Source organism: Centrocercus urophasianus, unplaced genomic scaffold, assembly GCF_019232065.1.
Source record: "Centrocercus urophasianus isolate 14NV4802_14NV808 unplaced genomic scaffold, USGS_Curo_1.0 seq_38, whole genome shotgun sequence".
Taxonomy (NCBI): domain Eukaryota; kingdom Metazoa; phylum Chordata; class Aves; order Galliformes; family Phasianidae; genus Centrocercus; species Centrocercus urophasianus.
In genome coordinates, this window is record NW_024884955.1 from 5,057,571 (window position 1) to 5,072,807 (window position 15,237).

At 48.6% G+C, this 15,237-nt stretch overlaps 2 protein-coding genes across 8 annotated transcripts in view; both read left to right on the plus strand.

Annotated features, from left to right (window-relative positions):
* The window catches only part of SLC13A3 (solute carrier family 13 member 3), a 29,239-nt gene extending 27,534 nt beyond the window's left edge, over positions 1-1,705 (plus strand). For all 7 annotated transcript variants that reach the window (XM_042832356.1, XM_042832357.1, XM_042832359.1 and 4 more), the window contains one exon: positions 151-1,705. In XM_042832356.1, the coding sequence (XP_042688290.1) occupies positions 151-336 (186 nt within the window). In that variant the 3' untranslated portion in view covers positions 337-1,705. The remainder of the gene's footprint in view (positions 1-150) is intronic.
* A 3,338-nt stretch (positions 1,706-5,043) lies between these two features.
* LOC122167570 (osteoclast stimulatory transmembrane protein) lies at positions 5,044-9,153 on the plus strand. The gene is made up of 3 exons (XM_042832248.1): positions 5,044-5,087; positions 6,312-7,341; positions 8,854-9,153. Exons 1-3 carry the CDS (start codon positions 5,044-5,046, stop codon positions 9,151-9,153), a joined length of 1,374 nt encoding a protein of 457 aa, XP_042688182.1.
* The last annotated feature ends 6,084 nt before the right edge of the window (positions 9,154-15,237 follow it).

Sequence of the window (15,237 nt, forward strand, 5' to 3'; positions counted from 1 at the left end):
ATGGTCTTTGTGGCTTAAGAAAGCCCTCTTAGAAAATTGCTGGTATTAATGGCAATTAAACCTTCCATTTTATAACATTTGTGTTCAACTAACTTCATACTGTAGATGTCCAAGCTGAACTCAACAGTTGTCTTTGTGTTTCTTTTGTAGGTGAGAACTGGGTTGCTCATGAATCTTATGGGAGTTCTACTTCTTAGCTTGGCTATGAACACATGGGCCAAGAGTATCTTCCAGCTGGGGACCTTCCCTGCATGGGCTAACATCCATGCAGAAAATGCCACATCACTCTTGCCAGCTGTAGAAAATGTCACTTTAAGTGCACTAAATAAAATATGAACAAAGCTACCCCAGGGGAAGGACTCACTCACTTAGGACTCGGGCACTGGAATCGTCAGCATATGCACAGGAAGAAAGCCACATGGCTGCCCACACTATATGAGACCCTTGGGTTTAATTTTATTTTTAGAAATACTGGTCAGTGTTGCAACATCTATTGGTTATTTTCTCCGAAGGTCCTTTCCCCACCTTCCACAGGTACCTATCAGCTACTCCCAGACAATTTCATCTGTCCATCATAGGTGGTTGTTACCTGGACAACCCCATAAGCGTCGAGCATCTTTGGGGAGATGCCTCTCCCCCCATGAAAGCTAGCGAGCTTTGCTACTCCAGCTTCTGATACCCTTCCTCATTTTGGAGAGCAGCTCAGGATGGATTTATGTGCAACCCAATGTGAGTGAGTGTATCAGAATCTGGCCCAGGGAGAAGGCAACGTGGGCTTCTGGCAGGACCGTGGAGGCTGGAGGCTCTTTGTGGTCTCATGAGTAATTCTCTCATGTAGGATGAAGACTATTTCTTCAGGCTTGTGCATGAAAGGATGATTCAGGGGATGTGTCAATAGGATTCGGTGTGTTACTCCATGCTTTGGAAACAGGAAGGCAACCGTTTGTTTCCAAATATGTCCAATGGTTTGAAAACCTGGTTTTCAGCTGCTGCCTGGTTCTCGGCACTGAGTGCACAGATGGAGGTTTGGGGCCAAATTTGTTTCTGACATAACTGTGTGGACATCAGTGGTGTTTCAACTTTGGTGAATGTGGCCAGTCTTAGGTTTGTGAGACTGACCCACTTGTGAGAGCCTGCTGAGGTCAGCGGGCAAGCTGCACTGCAGTATCATTGACATTGCTGAAAAGTAGGCTTTGATTCTTAACTTCTTTGTATTTCTGATTGCTTGGATACTTTCAATGAAAGCATTGCAAATTGAGTGTGATTTTAATCACCATTTTATCCTTTGTAAAAAAAAAAATTCTCTAAGAATCTAAAAATATTTAAAGATCTGTCATTGACATAGATGGATGGAAAGATAAAGGATCTGATTCCTGATTTAGGGCAGGTTGGTGACTGGATGGGTACTGGGCTCTGCTGGGTCCCTTTGATGGTGTGATCTTTGGAGCTGGCACAGTGGGATCCAGCCCACCCCGCCTGCTCTTGTGCTGCTCATGAAGCCTGGGGCCAGTTGGGGTCCACCTTAAGGCTGCACTCAGGCAGGGTCTTGGGACTGAACAGAAACCACCAACGCCAACTAAATGTAGAACTTTGATCAGTCATGTTCTGGAAAAAAAAAATCCTGAATGTTCAACAGAATCCTTACATCTAACAGAATCCTTAAATGATCATGGAAAATGTACAATAAAGCACATTTGTTAGCACATCCCTTCGTCCTGTTTGCTCTGTAGAGCTGAGCCTCCTTCTCCCCTGCTTAACCCCACAGCTTTGGGTTTGTCCCCTGGAGGAGCAGGAGAGCTCCCTGCCAACCCCCATGACTCAGGCACTCTGCATCGCTGGCCCATTGCTATGCTAAAATTGACTGGAAGAAGTTTCTATTTTTACAGTAAGTCAACCTGGTTGTTGTTGAGGGTTCTGTGATAAGACCAGAGATATGAAAAATCTCGGGAGAGGGCATTTCTAGTGCTGTATCAACCTTCTGTAACTTAAGCCCTGTTGTTTCAGAGGGCCTTTGCCTGCACACCATTTCTCTAAGAATGTCAACATTCAACAGCCACCACCAAAGCCATTCACATTAGCATCCCGCCTGTGAATTTTAATTAAACAGGAAATGCCTCACTTGTGCATTGAAATTCAACATCCAGAATATCTCTGCTTCGCTCCTTTGATGTTCCCCATCCGATCTGGGATGAACATCCACATGTTCTCCTGAGACACTCGGAGGAAACTCGTTCTGGTTTATTTACAGTAGGGAAGTGTTATGTAGTGTCTTTTATCCCAGAAGCATTCGAGTGGCTTTGTGAACTGTTCACACAGAGGTCCTCCTCGGGGCCCCGCAGCGGTGAGGGGGCCATGCAGAGCCAGCTGCCATCATAGAGTTGCAGCATCACTAAGGCTGGAAAACGCCTCTAAGACCACTTAGCCCAACCACCCACCTACCACCAATAGTGCCCACCGACTGCGTGCCTCGTGCTACACCTCCTTTTCCTTAACACCCCAGGGACGGTGACTCCCCCACTCCCCGGGCAGCCTGTGCCAATGCATCACCATTCCTTTAGAGAAGAAATTCCAACGTGAAGCACGATTTTCACGACTGACAACATCCCATTTCTCCTCCACTTCCTCTGCTTTCCATAAAAAGTCACCCATCCGCAGACATCCATCGTTTATGAGCCCAGACGCACGCAGACAGAAGCGCCGGAGCAGTGTGACCGCCAGGTGTCACAGTTGCTTCGCAAAGATGCCGGATCCTGCCTCGTCCTGCGCCCAGCCTGTGGCTAAACGCACATACTCCCTCACTTGCATAAATCTTTATTTTATTTGTTTGTTCGCTTGGTTTTGAATTTTGTTTCTACACAAAGCGAGCCTGTTCACTGTGTCCTGAGAAACATCAAGCAGTGAAAATGGCTCACTGGCAAACTATCAGCACAGGCGGTGTATCCTTTCACCCCCACCCATATAGTCCAGCATATAGGGAACGCTGTGGAGCCCTGGGAAACATTCCAGCCAGGTTTGGCCGTACTTACAAGTACTCGGTGCTGCTCAGAATCACTGCTCAAATGCAGCATCCCCACAGACTCCAGCTCCCCTCTGCAGCAGACTCAGAGAACACGCTGCTCTGCTCCTTGTGTTTGTTAATCATTCGTGTATTTATTTGTTTTCTTAATGGTCTGTGATTTCTTTTTCGGTTCTTAATGGTCTATTGATAATTTCTTCCCACCTCAGAAAGCTACCTGCTCACTCTGAAAGGGGTCTCAAGTGCTATAATCAGCTAGCTCTGGGGTACAGTGAGAAAAATGAGTCTTGGGACAGCCACTATGAGCCTGATGAGTTTTGCCTTTTGGCACATTCCTTTATAAACTGCGAAGTGGTATCACCACCTAAGTCATGGCCAGGGCAAGCAATTGCTGTTGATGCTCGAAACTAAAGCGCTTTTCCTGGTGCCTGCCTCTTGATAAGACAAGGGGAGCTGGTTTCAAACTACAGGAGGAGAGATTTAGATTGCGTATAAGAAAAAGCTCTTCACAATAAGAGCAGTGAGGCACTGGTACAGGTTGCCCAGAGAGGTGGTGGATGCCGTGAAGACATCCAAGGTCAGGTTGGATAGGGCTCTGAGCTCCTGACGGAGCTGTGAGTATCCCTGTTTATTGCAGGGGGGGTTGACCAGATGGCCTTTGAGGGTCCTTTCCAGCTCAAACCATTCAGTGCTCCTCTTGAAGGCTGCAGCCACTCAGAGTACCTCACTCAGCTCTCTGCACAGGTCCCTGGGCACTCCAAGAACACCTGAGCTGTGCCATGCATGAAGGGATGAGGGAGCAGACAGAGATAGGCTCACGCTCAGCTTTGCTCATCCTCCAATGGCTGCACCACTGTGGGGACCGGCTACATCCCTGGGGAGGGAGCTGTGTCCCAGCTGAGCCCCAGCCCTTCGCCCTCTCTCGCTGTAGGGAGCATGGGAACTGGCTGGGAGCCCCATGTTCCCACCGGCAGGAGGGCTGAAGGCAGCAGCATCACTTGGGGAGGCCCCAGCACAGGTTTGGTGATCTTCCCTGTGCTCTGTGAGTGGAGGAAGGCAGGATTTGTGCACAGTTCTTGTAGACAGTATCTTTGTTTTTCTGGCAGGAGGAGGGAGACACATCTTCCCCTCCATGTCTTGGAGCAGCCATCATGGCTGGTCCTTCCCTGAGGTTTGGAGGCTGGAACTTCAGGAATCCCAGCCTGCTGCAGGATTATTTATGGTGGATTTGTTGGCCACAGGGAATTGGGAAAGGAGCAGGTCTTCCTTTGCAAGAACCACAAGATACCCAGATCCAGTTGTGCATGGCCAATGGCCGTGGCCCCAAAAGATGCTCATCTACAGCTCCCACAAGGCTGCTGGTCTCAGCAAAAAGCTCGAGTCAAGCTTCCTAAATGCAAACTTCTTTGAGTTAGGTAGAATGAAGCAGCCAGATTCCACCAAGGAAGGGGTACAGAAGTGAGAGTTGTTGAGGAGTTGCCCTTTAAGCACTGTGAGCCCAGCACACGAGTTCACAGTTTCAGCAGAGAAATGCAGCCTGCCAGAACTGATCAACAGTGACCAGAGCATTTGTTGGAGCATTCCATGCCCAGAAGTGCCTTTGGGCCATGACTGATGCCTGCCGGAGGAAAGCCCCCTTTTCTCTAAGTGCTCAACATACTGCTGGGATGAGACAGCTGATTTCCCAATTCAGGACAGTGACACCCCAACTCCCATGTGATCCTTGTTCCCCCCAGTCTTTCCATATAGTACTGACTCATTCCACATGGAGCTGACTCATTTCTCTCAGCAGCGTGTCATCGCACCAAGCCTCTGCACTTCAGCAAGATCCAAGGGAGTCTGACAGCAGGGTTGCTCCTGGGGTCCACATACCAGCTTTGTCCACTCACAACAGGAATCTACAGCATCTGTTGACTCAAATTGCCTTATGAAGCCCATTTTTTGAGTCCTGGCTGCCTGGTGTCTTCCTGTGGGTGTCCCAGCAGCTGCCTCCAGCATCCACAGTGGGAGTAACAGGGCATCAGAACATGGGGAGCCTACAGACAGGACAGGGACACATCTCGTCATCCAGGTATGTAATACCTGCTTCAGTCTTTTTGTCCCAATAGCTTTGAACTGCCTATCCACTGGCAAATGTCTGGTAAATGGATTAGCCGGGCACAATTCCCATCTGGGGTTACTGCTGCTGCTGCCAGGCTAGGACAGATGGGCTCTCCTGGCTGGTCTCATCCTTGGGACAGGACTGAAATCTGCAGTGGGATAATCCTTCTCCCCGCCAGGTTTTCTGCTCTCTGGAGAGTCATTCCACATCAGAGGCCTGAGAAATAGTACTTCTTCCCAAACATTTGTTTCCATTAGGCATTTAAATAGCTCCCTGGGACTTTTCATCCTGCCTGCAGTAGCCAAATTCTTAACCTTGGAGATTTCCTCTGTCACTAAGGCATCTGTGTGAAACAATGTTTTCTCTAATCAGTTCTGTATTTGTCACCCATAGATTTGCCGAGTCTCCTACTTGGATTTTCATCTCTTATTAAGAAGCAGGCAGGCAAAAGCTCCTGCTCCAGCTCCTCTGTTCCATTAAGCACCTTTATTATTGAGCTAACAATTTCCAGAGCAGCTGGGAGTCCTTTCTTCCTTTCTCTCTCTTCTAAGAAGCCACCAAACCTGCTCTTAAACACAGCTAAAGAGTTCAGCCTACTCTGAATGACTTCTTTTTTATAGAGTAATATAATGTTTTTCTCTAATGATATTAGAGGAGGAGGAGTTGCTTATAACTGGTATCAGATCTTTCATAGAATCATGGAATCACTGAGGTTGGAAAAGACCTCAGATCCCCAAGACCAACCCCAGCCCACCCCACCATGCCCACTAGCTATGTCCTTCAGTGCCACATCTCCACAGTTCTTGAACACCTCCAGGGACAGCGACCCCACCACCTCCCTGGGCAGCTGTGCCACTGCATCAGCACTCTTTCAGAAAATAAATGTTTCCTGATATTGAACCTGAACCTCCTCTCATGCAACTTAAAGCCACCGCCTCTCATCCTGTTGCTATGACTGGGGAGCAGAGGCTGACCCCCATCTGGCCACAACCGCCTTTCAGGGAGTTGTAGACAGCGATTTCAACAAATGCTATGAACTGTCCTGGCCTGCATGGTTGCAGGGAAGACCCCAGTGCCAGCGACTCAGATATCAGAGAGGCAAAGAGCGAGATCAGAGAGGGATGTTACAAATTCCCCAAATTAGTGCATTTTTGTATTTCCTTACTAACACCTTGGTGCTTATTCTTTGCACAGATTGCATGACAACGCCTATTATGAAGACTCCCTGTTCTCAAAGTTGCAGAGGATCATGACAGAGCAATGGTCCATATACTCCAAACCAGTCCCAGCAGACAGCCGGGAGCTGTGGTCCCTATTTCTGCAGTGCTCCTGCATCACCGTGTTGCTTGGAGGCCTCTTCTACAACTGGCTCTTTGCATCCCTGGAGTACCCCCAGCACATCTCCATCGCAATGGCCATCACCTTCAGCCTGCTCCTCCTCCTTGCCCTGTTCTTGCTGCACCCTGTGCGCTGTGCCTTCAGCATCACCATGCCGACACTGGGCACCAAGCAGGGCCGGAAGCTCCTCTTGTCAGCCTGCATCATGATAGCAGTGGTTAACATCACCCCCAACATCATCAGCAACATCAAGACCTTACTGCAGGTCATCCTGTGCATCTCCAAGAATTCCTCTGAGAGCCTTTTGAACTCCACTGATCTGCTGGAGAACGCTTCCTGGAAGCTGGGGGATGAAATAAAAAATTACGCTATTTTGAAGCCCATGGATGGACATTTTCAGTTTTCACTGGTGAAGAACAACTCCTGGATTAACCAGGTGCACCTCGCCGGTGAGAAAGCCAGGAAAGATTTTTTGGCTGTCGAGGTGCTGGTCAAAGATTGTGTGCGAGCAGGCAACAAACTGGTCGCTGCCTTCTCTGTGCTCTACCTCTGCTTTGAGTCCATCTGGTACTTGAAGAATTACCTCACCAACCTCCGCTTCGACAACATTTACATCACCAAGAAGCTGCAGCGTTTGGCTGAGGATGGAGGAGCCTCCCACTTGCTGGTGGGCTCAGCCCAATGCCTCATCCGCCCCACAGGCCTCAGGCTGTCCCGTGAGGAGCTGATGCTGTGCCTGGCGCAGGCGCTGCGCCTCTCGGTGGCCCTGCTGCTGGTGCTGGTGGTGGTGGCCTTGGAGCACCTCGTCTTTGGCGTAGCAGACGTGGCAGTGAGGAGGATGGCTCAGCTGTCCGCAGTGCCCATCACGCTCAGCATCAAATACCAGGTGAGTGCTGCTTGGGGCACACAGATGGGTTGGCTTCTCTAATGCGCTGCCCTGTGCTGTGATGCTGCTCAGTGTGCAGGAGATCCTTGGGGACAGCCCTGCCCGCTGCCTTTCTGTCACCCAGTATCCTGTTTCACAAAACTCCCCAGTTTCAATCTATTTTAATATCCTCTTAGATCCAGCTGACAACCAGTCATGAGTGGGGTTCCCCAGGGGCTGGTACTGGAGCCCTGTTTAAATATCTTTATTGATAATCTGGGTGAGAGAATTGAGTGTATCTTCAGTAAAGAGGTGCTGGTGGCACCAAGGTGGGAGGAAATGGGACCTGAAGGCCCCACAGAGGGACCTGGGCAGGCTGCTCACTGGGCTGAGGCAATGGGATGAAGTTCAACAAGACCATGTGTTGGGTCCTGCGCTTTGGTCACAACAACCCCACACGTTGCTACAGCCTTGGGGCAGGGTGGCTGGAAAACTGTGTGGAAGAAATGGAGCTGGGGGTGTTGGTCGACGCTCGGCTGAACGTGAGCCAGCAGTGTGCCAGGGTGGCCAAGAAGACCAACAGCATCCCGGTGTGCATCAGGAAGAGCGCAGCCAGCAGGACAGGGAGGTGATCATCGCTGTGCTCAGCTCTGGTGGGGCCGCACCTCGAGTGCTGTGCTCAGCTGTGGGCCCTCACTGCCACGCAGACATCGGGGCCTGGAGCGCGTCCAGAGAGGGGCAACGGGGCTGTGAGGGGTCTGAGCACAGTGGGGACTTACGGGGAGCAGCTGAGGGAACTGGGATGGTTCAGTCTGGAGAAAAGGAGGCTCAGGGGAGACCTTATTGCTGTCTGCAGCTCCCTGAAGGAGGTTGTGTGAGGTGGGGGTCGGCCTCTGCTCCCCAGATAGAACGGGAGGCAGTGGCTTTAAGTTGTGCAAGGAGAGGTTCAGGTTGGAAATAAGGAAGAATTGATTCTCAGAAAGAGAGGTGATGCAGTGGCACAGTCTACCCAGGAAAGTGGTGGGGTCACCACGCCTGGCCTGTTCAAAACCGCAAGTATATGGCACTGATGGATGTTGTTTAGTGGGCAATTTTTATGGTAGGTGGACGGTTGAACTGGATGATCTTAGAGGCCTTTTCCAACCTTGATGTTTCTATGATTCTATGATTCTAATTCTCATTATGCTTTTTAATTCCCTATTTATCTTGCCATCCTCCTCCTGCCGCAGCCTGTGCACTTCCTAGCTCAGATAACTGCTTATAGTGAAGCAATAAGGGCTTAGAAACAAACCTTTCTGTTAAAACACGCAGCCCCTGCTGCTCTCTGTGCTCTGGCTCGGTGTGAATCCTGCAGCAGCAGATGACGATGCCAGGACTGGATCCCACCACGCCAGGGGCTCAGCACCCACAACTCCTGCCTGAAGTATATTTGTGCTTCAGTACCCTCATCTCAACGCACTCAAACAAGCTATACCAGCAACCACACACCTCCAGGCTCACACCTCATTGAACCTCTTACTCTCTTTATTTCAGGCTGAAATAGACTTCCTGAAAATCTCACTTCCCGTGAAGGACGTTGATAGGAGCTACCACCACTCCCTGACCTTCAGCTCTGCTGGCTGCAGGATCAGCCCCCCGAAACCTCCCAACCCCTCCGTGCTGCTGGTTGTGGGGCTGCTCTTCTGCATTATCTACGCCACCGTGTTTCTGGAGACCTACGCACGCCGCCTGTGCAGGAAAATTTCTGCTTCCTTCTTTGAGAGCCGGGAGGACGAGCGGGCACGTTACCTCTATGGCAAGCTGTCCCGGCAGCACAGGAAACAGCACAGCTGAGAAATGAAGGACAATTCTGGACATGCAGGGAATGACAAACAGCTTGTGGCAATAACTGGATATGCAAAGGGATCACGAAATTCACTCTCCAGAGTCAGAGAAGTGGTTGGAGCCTGGGAGCAATATTTGCCAATTTAAGAGAGAAAAAGGCCAGAAGTGATATTTTGATTAATCTGAGAAAAAATGAGCTACATTCACTTTCTTTTCTTAATTCAATCTAGAACTCATCCAGGAATGTTGGAAAAAGGAACCCCAGATAATTCCTATGACTGTGAGGGTGTTGGCAGCATTATGCAAGGCTAAGTGTGCGTGGGAGATGGGTGGAGGAAGTGCTCCTTCACCTTCCCATGTCACTGCTGGAGGAAGTGCACCCTTCATCGATTCATACGATCTTTAGGTTGGAAAGAGCTATGAGATCATCTCACCCAACTGCTTCCTTTCTCCCTGAAGTGATCCCTACAGGAAGCAAGCAAAAAAACCCAAAACATTAGAGTTGATTAAAAATCAATTGTAGAATCACAGAGTCATTAAGGTTGGAAAGACCACAACAACCATGCAGTCCAACCATCAGCCCATGCCTCTGACTGCCCTAGACCATGTCACTCAGTGAGACATCTACACTTCTCTTGAAAATCTCCAGGAGCATTAATTAATTTATTATTATTTACTTATTATTTATAATGCATATCATTTATGATATAAAGCGTTGTTTTAACCTGCTGAAATAAATTGAAGACCGTGTGACACCGAGAAGCACCTCCTGGGCATGGGAGAGAGTAGGAATCAGTGCGTGAGGACTTGCTGAAATCTCTTCACCAGGGCTCTCCAGAATAACAGATAGAGCAGCTGGAGGACTACAGAAGAGGAGGAAGGCAGCCAAAACAAGGTCAGCTCAGGCCAATATCCAGGAGGATATAAAAGTGGTGGAGTGAAACCTGACATTGGAGCCAGAGCTCTGCAGGGAGCAGGATGGGGCAGGACGTGGAAGGCTGGGCTTTGCTAAAGCAATAGCTAGTTTTATGTGTTGGGTTGCTTCAAACTCAGAAATGGTGATATTGTAACTAATATGTAAAAATCCATCATTGAAGCATATCTTTTGAAAGAGGCACATCAGAACCTGGATAAGGACAAGAGCCAGGAGGAGAGGGAGCTAAACCAGTGCCAGCTTCAAAACAAAGCAACTTTGCAGCTTCATTTCTTCAAAGCACATCTATTATTTCCCTCTCTTTTCCCATTAGAGTCTTCATTAAGATAATTATTTGGTATAATGCACCTCAAAGAGATTAAATTACAAAAGTGAAGTGGCAGCTGCAGATGCACAAAGATCTATCAGCTTCTGAGAAGCTTGAAACAAAGTAGATCTGGATTATTTTTTGAGCATCAATCTAACAAAACCCCGGTATATTTATCTCCCCAGGTTTCTTAATTCCCTGCTGTTAAGGTGATTAATACAAGTATCTTTCCCCCTCTGCAGCAGCTAGGCTGCTTTGCCAGAGAATTATAGAATTGTTGAGGTTGGAAAGACCCCTAAGGTCACCAAGTCCAACTCCAACCCATCCCGCCATGTCCACTGAGCACCGTGCCACATCCCCACAGTTCTTGAACACCTCCAGGGATGGTGACCTCACCACCTCCCTGGGCAGTTGTGCCATATGTGGTTTCTGCAGCTAATACTCTGTGATGTTCTGTTTGGGGAAAGCAAAAAGATTCCCATTTGCCAGTTGAGTAGCCAAAATTACCTGGGGTCAGGAGTTAAGGAGCTGTAAGGAGAGCAGGGAAACCCTACAGCCACAAACCATTCCAGAAGCACAGTGCCTTCCAATGAGCACATCAAAAACAGCTTTCCTTGGAAAGACTCATCTGTTTGGCAAGAGATGTGTAGCAATCTTTTAATGCCCTGTAAGAAATTGTTAAAGTGTTGGCCAGTAGCATTTTGGGAATCCAGTGTCCAGGGCCTGTCCCAGCTGTCAGCCCATGGAGCAGTGAGGAGCCCTGCTGGGGCATGCAGAAGGTGATACGGGGAGATATGGGGTACGGGGGCAGATGAGGCTGGAAAAGTCAGGGCAGTGTTGGGTCATCCCAATGGCTTTGCTCAGAGATGGGTCCCCCAGGTTCAGAGGAATTGGAGCAGAGAAGACCACAGATCTGGACTAAGAGGACTGAGTCCCACCCACAGGTTCCCACTGCATCCTTCACACTTGCAGTGCCCCACTCCCAGGGCATTTGAGCAGCATGGGAGGAGCTTCTGAAATATCCATTCTCAACCCAAAAACTCCTCTTTGCTAGGACAAGCTAACCTCAGCCCAGAGTGGTTCTCTTTTCCAGTTTCCTTCAGCTCCTCCTAAATTTTAACTACTAAAGATTGATTATGGAAAGTTTGTACTTTTAAACACCAAAGTTCAGCATCGAAGAAACCTTGATTAGGGTAATTGCATCAGCTTGAAAGGATAATGATCAGTGTCAGGTACTGCCACTCTGCTTATGCCTCCAGCATCACAGCTGTCATAAACCTGTGCCTGAAGCATTGTGCTGCCATTGCCATTTTGCAGGTTGGTCTTCAGGGATGAAAAAGAGATTTGTATGAATTTTTTGCACACACGACACCAGTTTCTGTGGTTTCAGTGATGAGAGAAAGGGAAGAGTTTGGGCTTTGTAGAAACATTGGAGAGTAGGAGATCAGCGAGTTCTGTCGTGGAAATGCTGGGGTTGGTTCACGACGGAGGAAGCAATAAAGGTGACATGTTACACCATGGAGAATCATGAATTGTCATCGCATTGGTGTCAAAAGGGTTTTTATTGAATGTAGGAAGGAAAGTCATGATGATACCTGTCACCTATCATTCACTGCTGCAGGTGGAGGAGAGCCTTAACTACCTTGAGGAAGGGTCAGGCATTTTCAGCTCCCCCATCACTCATTAACACCAACACCAACTCAAATCCTTGCTGATGCCAGACTAGGATATGTTTGTTTGTTTTCTCCCTTGCACTTGTGGAGGTTTGGAATTTCTTTCTAACCTAAATAAAAGTGTTAATTACACATAGAAAGGCCCATCGATTGCTCTTTCCTTCACCAGCTCAGTTGCAGCAGGGGGTGGCAGGTCCTCGGCCATGGGACAGGGTGTGCCCTGAAGCCCCTCGTTACCCTTGGGTTTTTGTGGTGAATTTTTGTGGATTTGTCACCCTGTACAAGTGCAATTGTAAGTAAAATACATGCTAAATTTCTGCTTATGGCTGGCTGTCCAGGGGATGAATGGCCTTAATATGCTGAGGAGCAAATGTAAAAACTGTCCAGCCGAGGCAGTACACTGGGAAAGATTTCACTCAGAGCCACCAACCTACATCCACCAGAGCAGAGAATCACTCAACCACCTCTCTCCAGAAATACTCCCTGATTTTTAATCAAGCTCTGTTTTTATGTTACATTTTTATGTTATCCTATCTACAGCATTTGCACAGTAAATGAAATGGAAAAGTAATGGCTATATACCCCAAGATTTAGAAAAGGGAATATGAATAAACATAAATGAAATCTATTCCATGCTATGGTACATGGCTGGACAGCCATGGAAAGCCTTGTGTTCTGGCTCTGCTCCCTTTCCCACCCCGCACAGGATGGTCCTCGACTACCAGGACCAGTAGCCAACGATCAGGCACAGCATCTGTTGCTTCTGCAGTGATCCCAGCTGCTGTCTATGAGTAACAGTCAGATGCACAGTGAATTGGGAAACCATTCTTTTGAGCAAGAGCCTTTAGAGATTCCCTCTCCCCGCCCCCGAGGAGGAACCAAAATGTACTGTAATGAGCTGAAGACACGAGACAGCTGCAGAGATTCCACAAGTGATTTGCAGTGCACCACAGTTTTCCTCATTTTAGTTCTTTCTACCTGAAGATTGTGTGACGTTTCACTCTGACTCAATGCTTCGTATTTCACAACTGTGAATTTCCATATTTGTGCTTCATACCAAGCCTTCAGCCCACAGAAACAGAAAGAAAGGAGGAAAAAGCAGTGGCAGTCACTCCAGACAAATGCTCACAGCCAGGATGGACCAGGGGCTGCTCACACTCTTTGTAGGTTTCTTTGCAGATAATCAACAGAGGAAATGAAGTCACTGCCAGAGATTATTTCAGTGTGCAAATGGAGTGTGGAAAAAGTATCACATCTGCATATGTTAACTAGTTATAGGCTGCTCCAATCTTCAATTACTCCCCGCAGTTGGAATGGGTGGCAAGGTGCATTTCTGTGTCCACAAAATGGGGCTGGGAGTAAAACTAACTTCCCTGTTGTCATCTAGGGAAACACTGCTGCCACGTGACCACAGTGCCACAGAGTTGGGGTCAGGGTTGTGCTTGGTGACACTGCTGCAATGGTTTGGTTTTATGGCCACTAATTGGGTTCTGGCCATTGGTTGGGTTAGGGGCCATGGGTTGGGCTTTGAAGACCTCTGCAGTCTAAAATTCCGTAGTCCAGCCCCAAACCCTCCCATTTGTGACCTTTTTATGCTGCATCTTTTCTACTTTCATCATCACTGAGTGCTGGTACAGCCTCAGTGGCGCAGTTTTATGGGTGTAATATGTACAGATTGTGAAGAAACAGAGAATGGAGAGGTGTTTTCCACAAAGGTGGGTGAGAGGATCATTTTTTTTCCAGCAGTGTCTACAAAATATGCTAAATCTCAAAGGTCTCTCTATGTGTTGGACCAGACGAGCCCACAGCAGCCAAAGGAAATTGTAGAAAGGCCAAGGTAGGTGGAAGCCACAGTGGGGTCAGGGAGCAACTTCAGAGAGGGATAATGTATGGCAGCTCTGCTAAAAACAGTGCACAGAGCAGCCAGGATGCTGCAGTCAGAGCAGCCAGGCGGTGTTCCTGACAGAGGACAACAATGTTGACTGATGAGCATGGCAGTACCTTCTGTCTGTCAGCTCCCCAGCATCACAGGAAGGTGTGTAATGGACACCATCAGATTGGCTGCAGCAGCGAGTGCTATCTGTGGGTGAAGAGCAGCTGCATGAGCTGCATCCTGCCTTCCTGTACACCTCATACCAGCTCAGTAGGGGAATGCAGCATAAACACTGTCATGAAACAGTACCATGAAATATGAATCTATTAAAAAAGTGAGGAAAGGTAGAACAAAGTGCATCCTGAGGAGAGATGAGCATGGCAAGGACCTGCCACTGCATCCCCAGCCCAGGGCTGATCCAGAGAGCAAAGTCCTGGGGCAGGAAGCAGTGAGTCCAAAGGGAAGAAAAGGAAAGGGAAGAAGAGGGTATTTGCCCTTCACAACTGAGCCCAAGCTGAACAAAACGCCACAAAAGGGAGTGAAAAACTGCAGTGACTGCACCCTGTAAAGCCAACTGGGGGCATACCCAGAGAAAAGGGGGAAAGTCTTATTTGTCACTGCAAGGCAGAGCTTGGGGACAGAATGCTGTTTAGGCAAAAGAGCATGGGGCTGGGCAGGAGTTTTTTTTATCCACACTGGGATTGTAGCACCCACGCTTGGAAATGTGCCTTTGAAGCCCTAGACTGGAATCTCCCAGCATTGGAAATCCTTCACATTTTGGAGATGGGTGTCTGTGCCTGGGATTAATGGCGTGGCTCTGCTTCTAATTGCAATGTAATCTAATTGAAAAGTGAGCTTTTCTCCTCGCCCTTTTCTCCACTCCACAGGTTGGGTATGATGAGCACTCTATCTTAGCAATCACAGTTGCTCTTTCCATCTGAAAATATATTTTCTGCAGAGACATCAGGAGCGAGCAAGAGCTGACAGCAGAGTCAGGCTGCTGCTGCATTAACCTGACTGGTGGGAAACACATCTCACAGCCTGGGATAGATACAGACAGCCCAGCCCGTCCAGCAGAGCTCCCAGCACAGGGTGGGTAAGACTTTCCCCAGTGGAGTGACACCACTGTTCCTTTGAGATGGGGTGACCATGGGACAGCTGATGGGAGGAGGTTTAAGACCCCCAGGGAAAGCACTGCTCTGCCCCAGCCCAAAGGAAATGGGGAAGGCATCACACTGGTCCCATTCTCCTGAGATGAGGAAGGAAGACAGGACCCCAGCTGGGCTCCTTCCTCTACCTCCTCCTG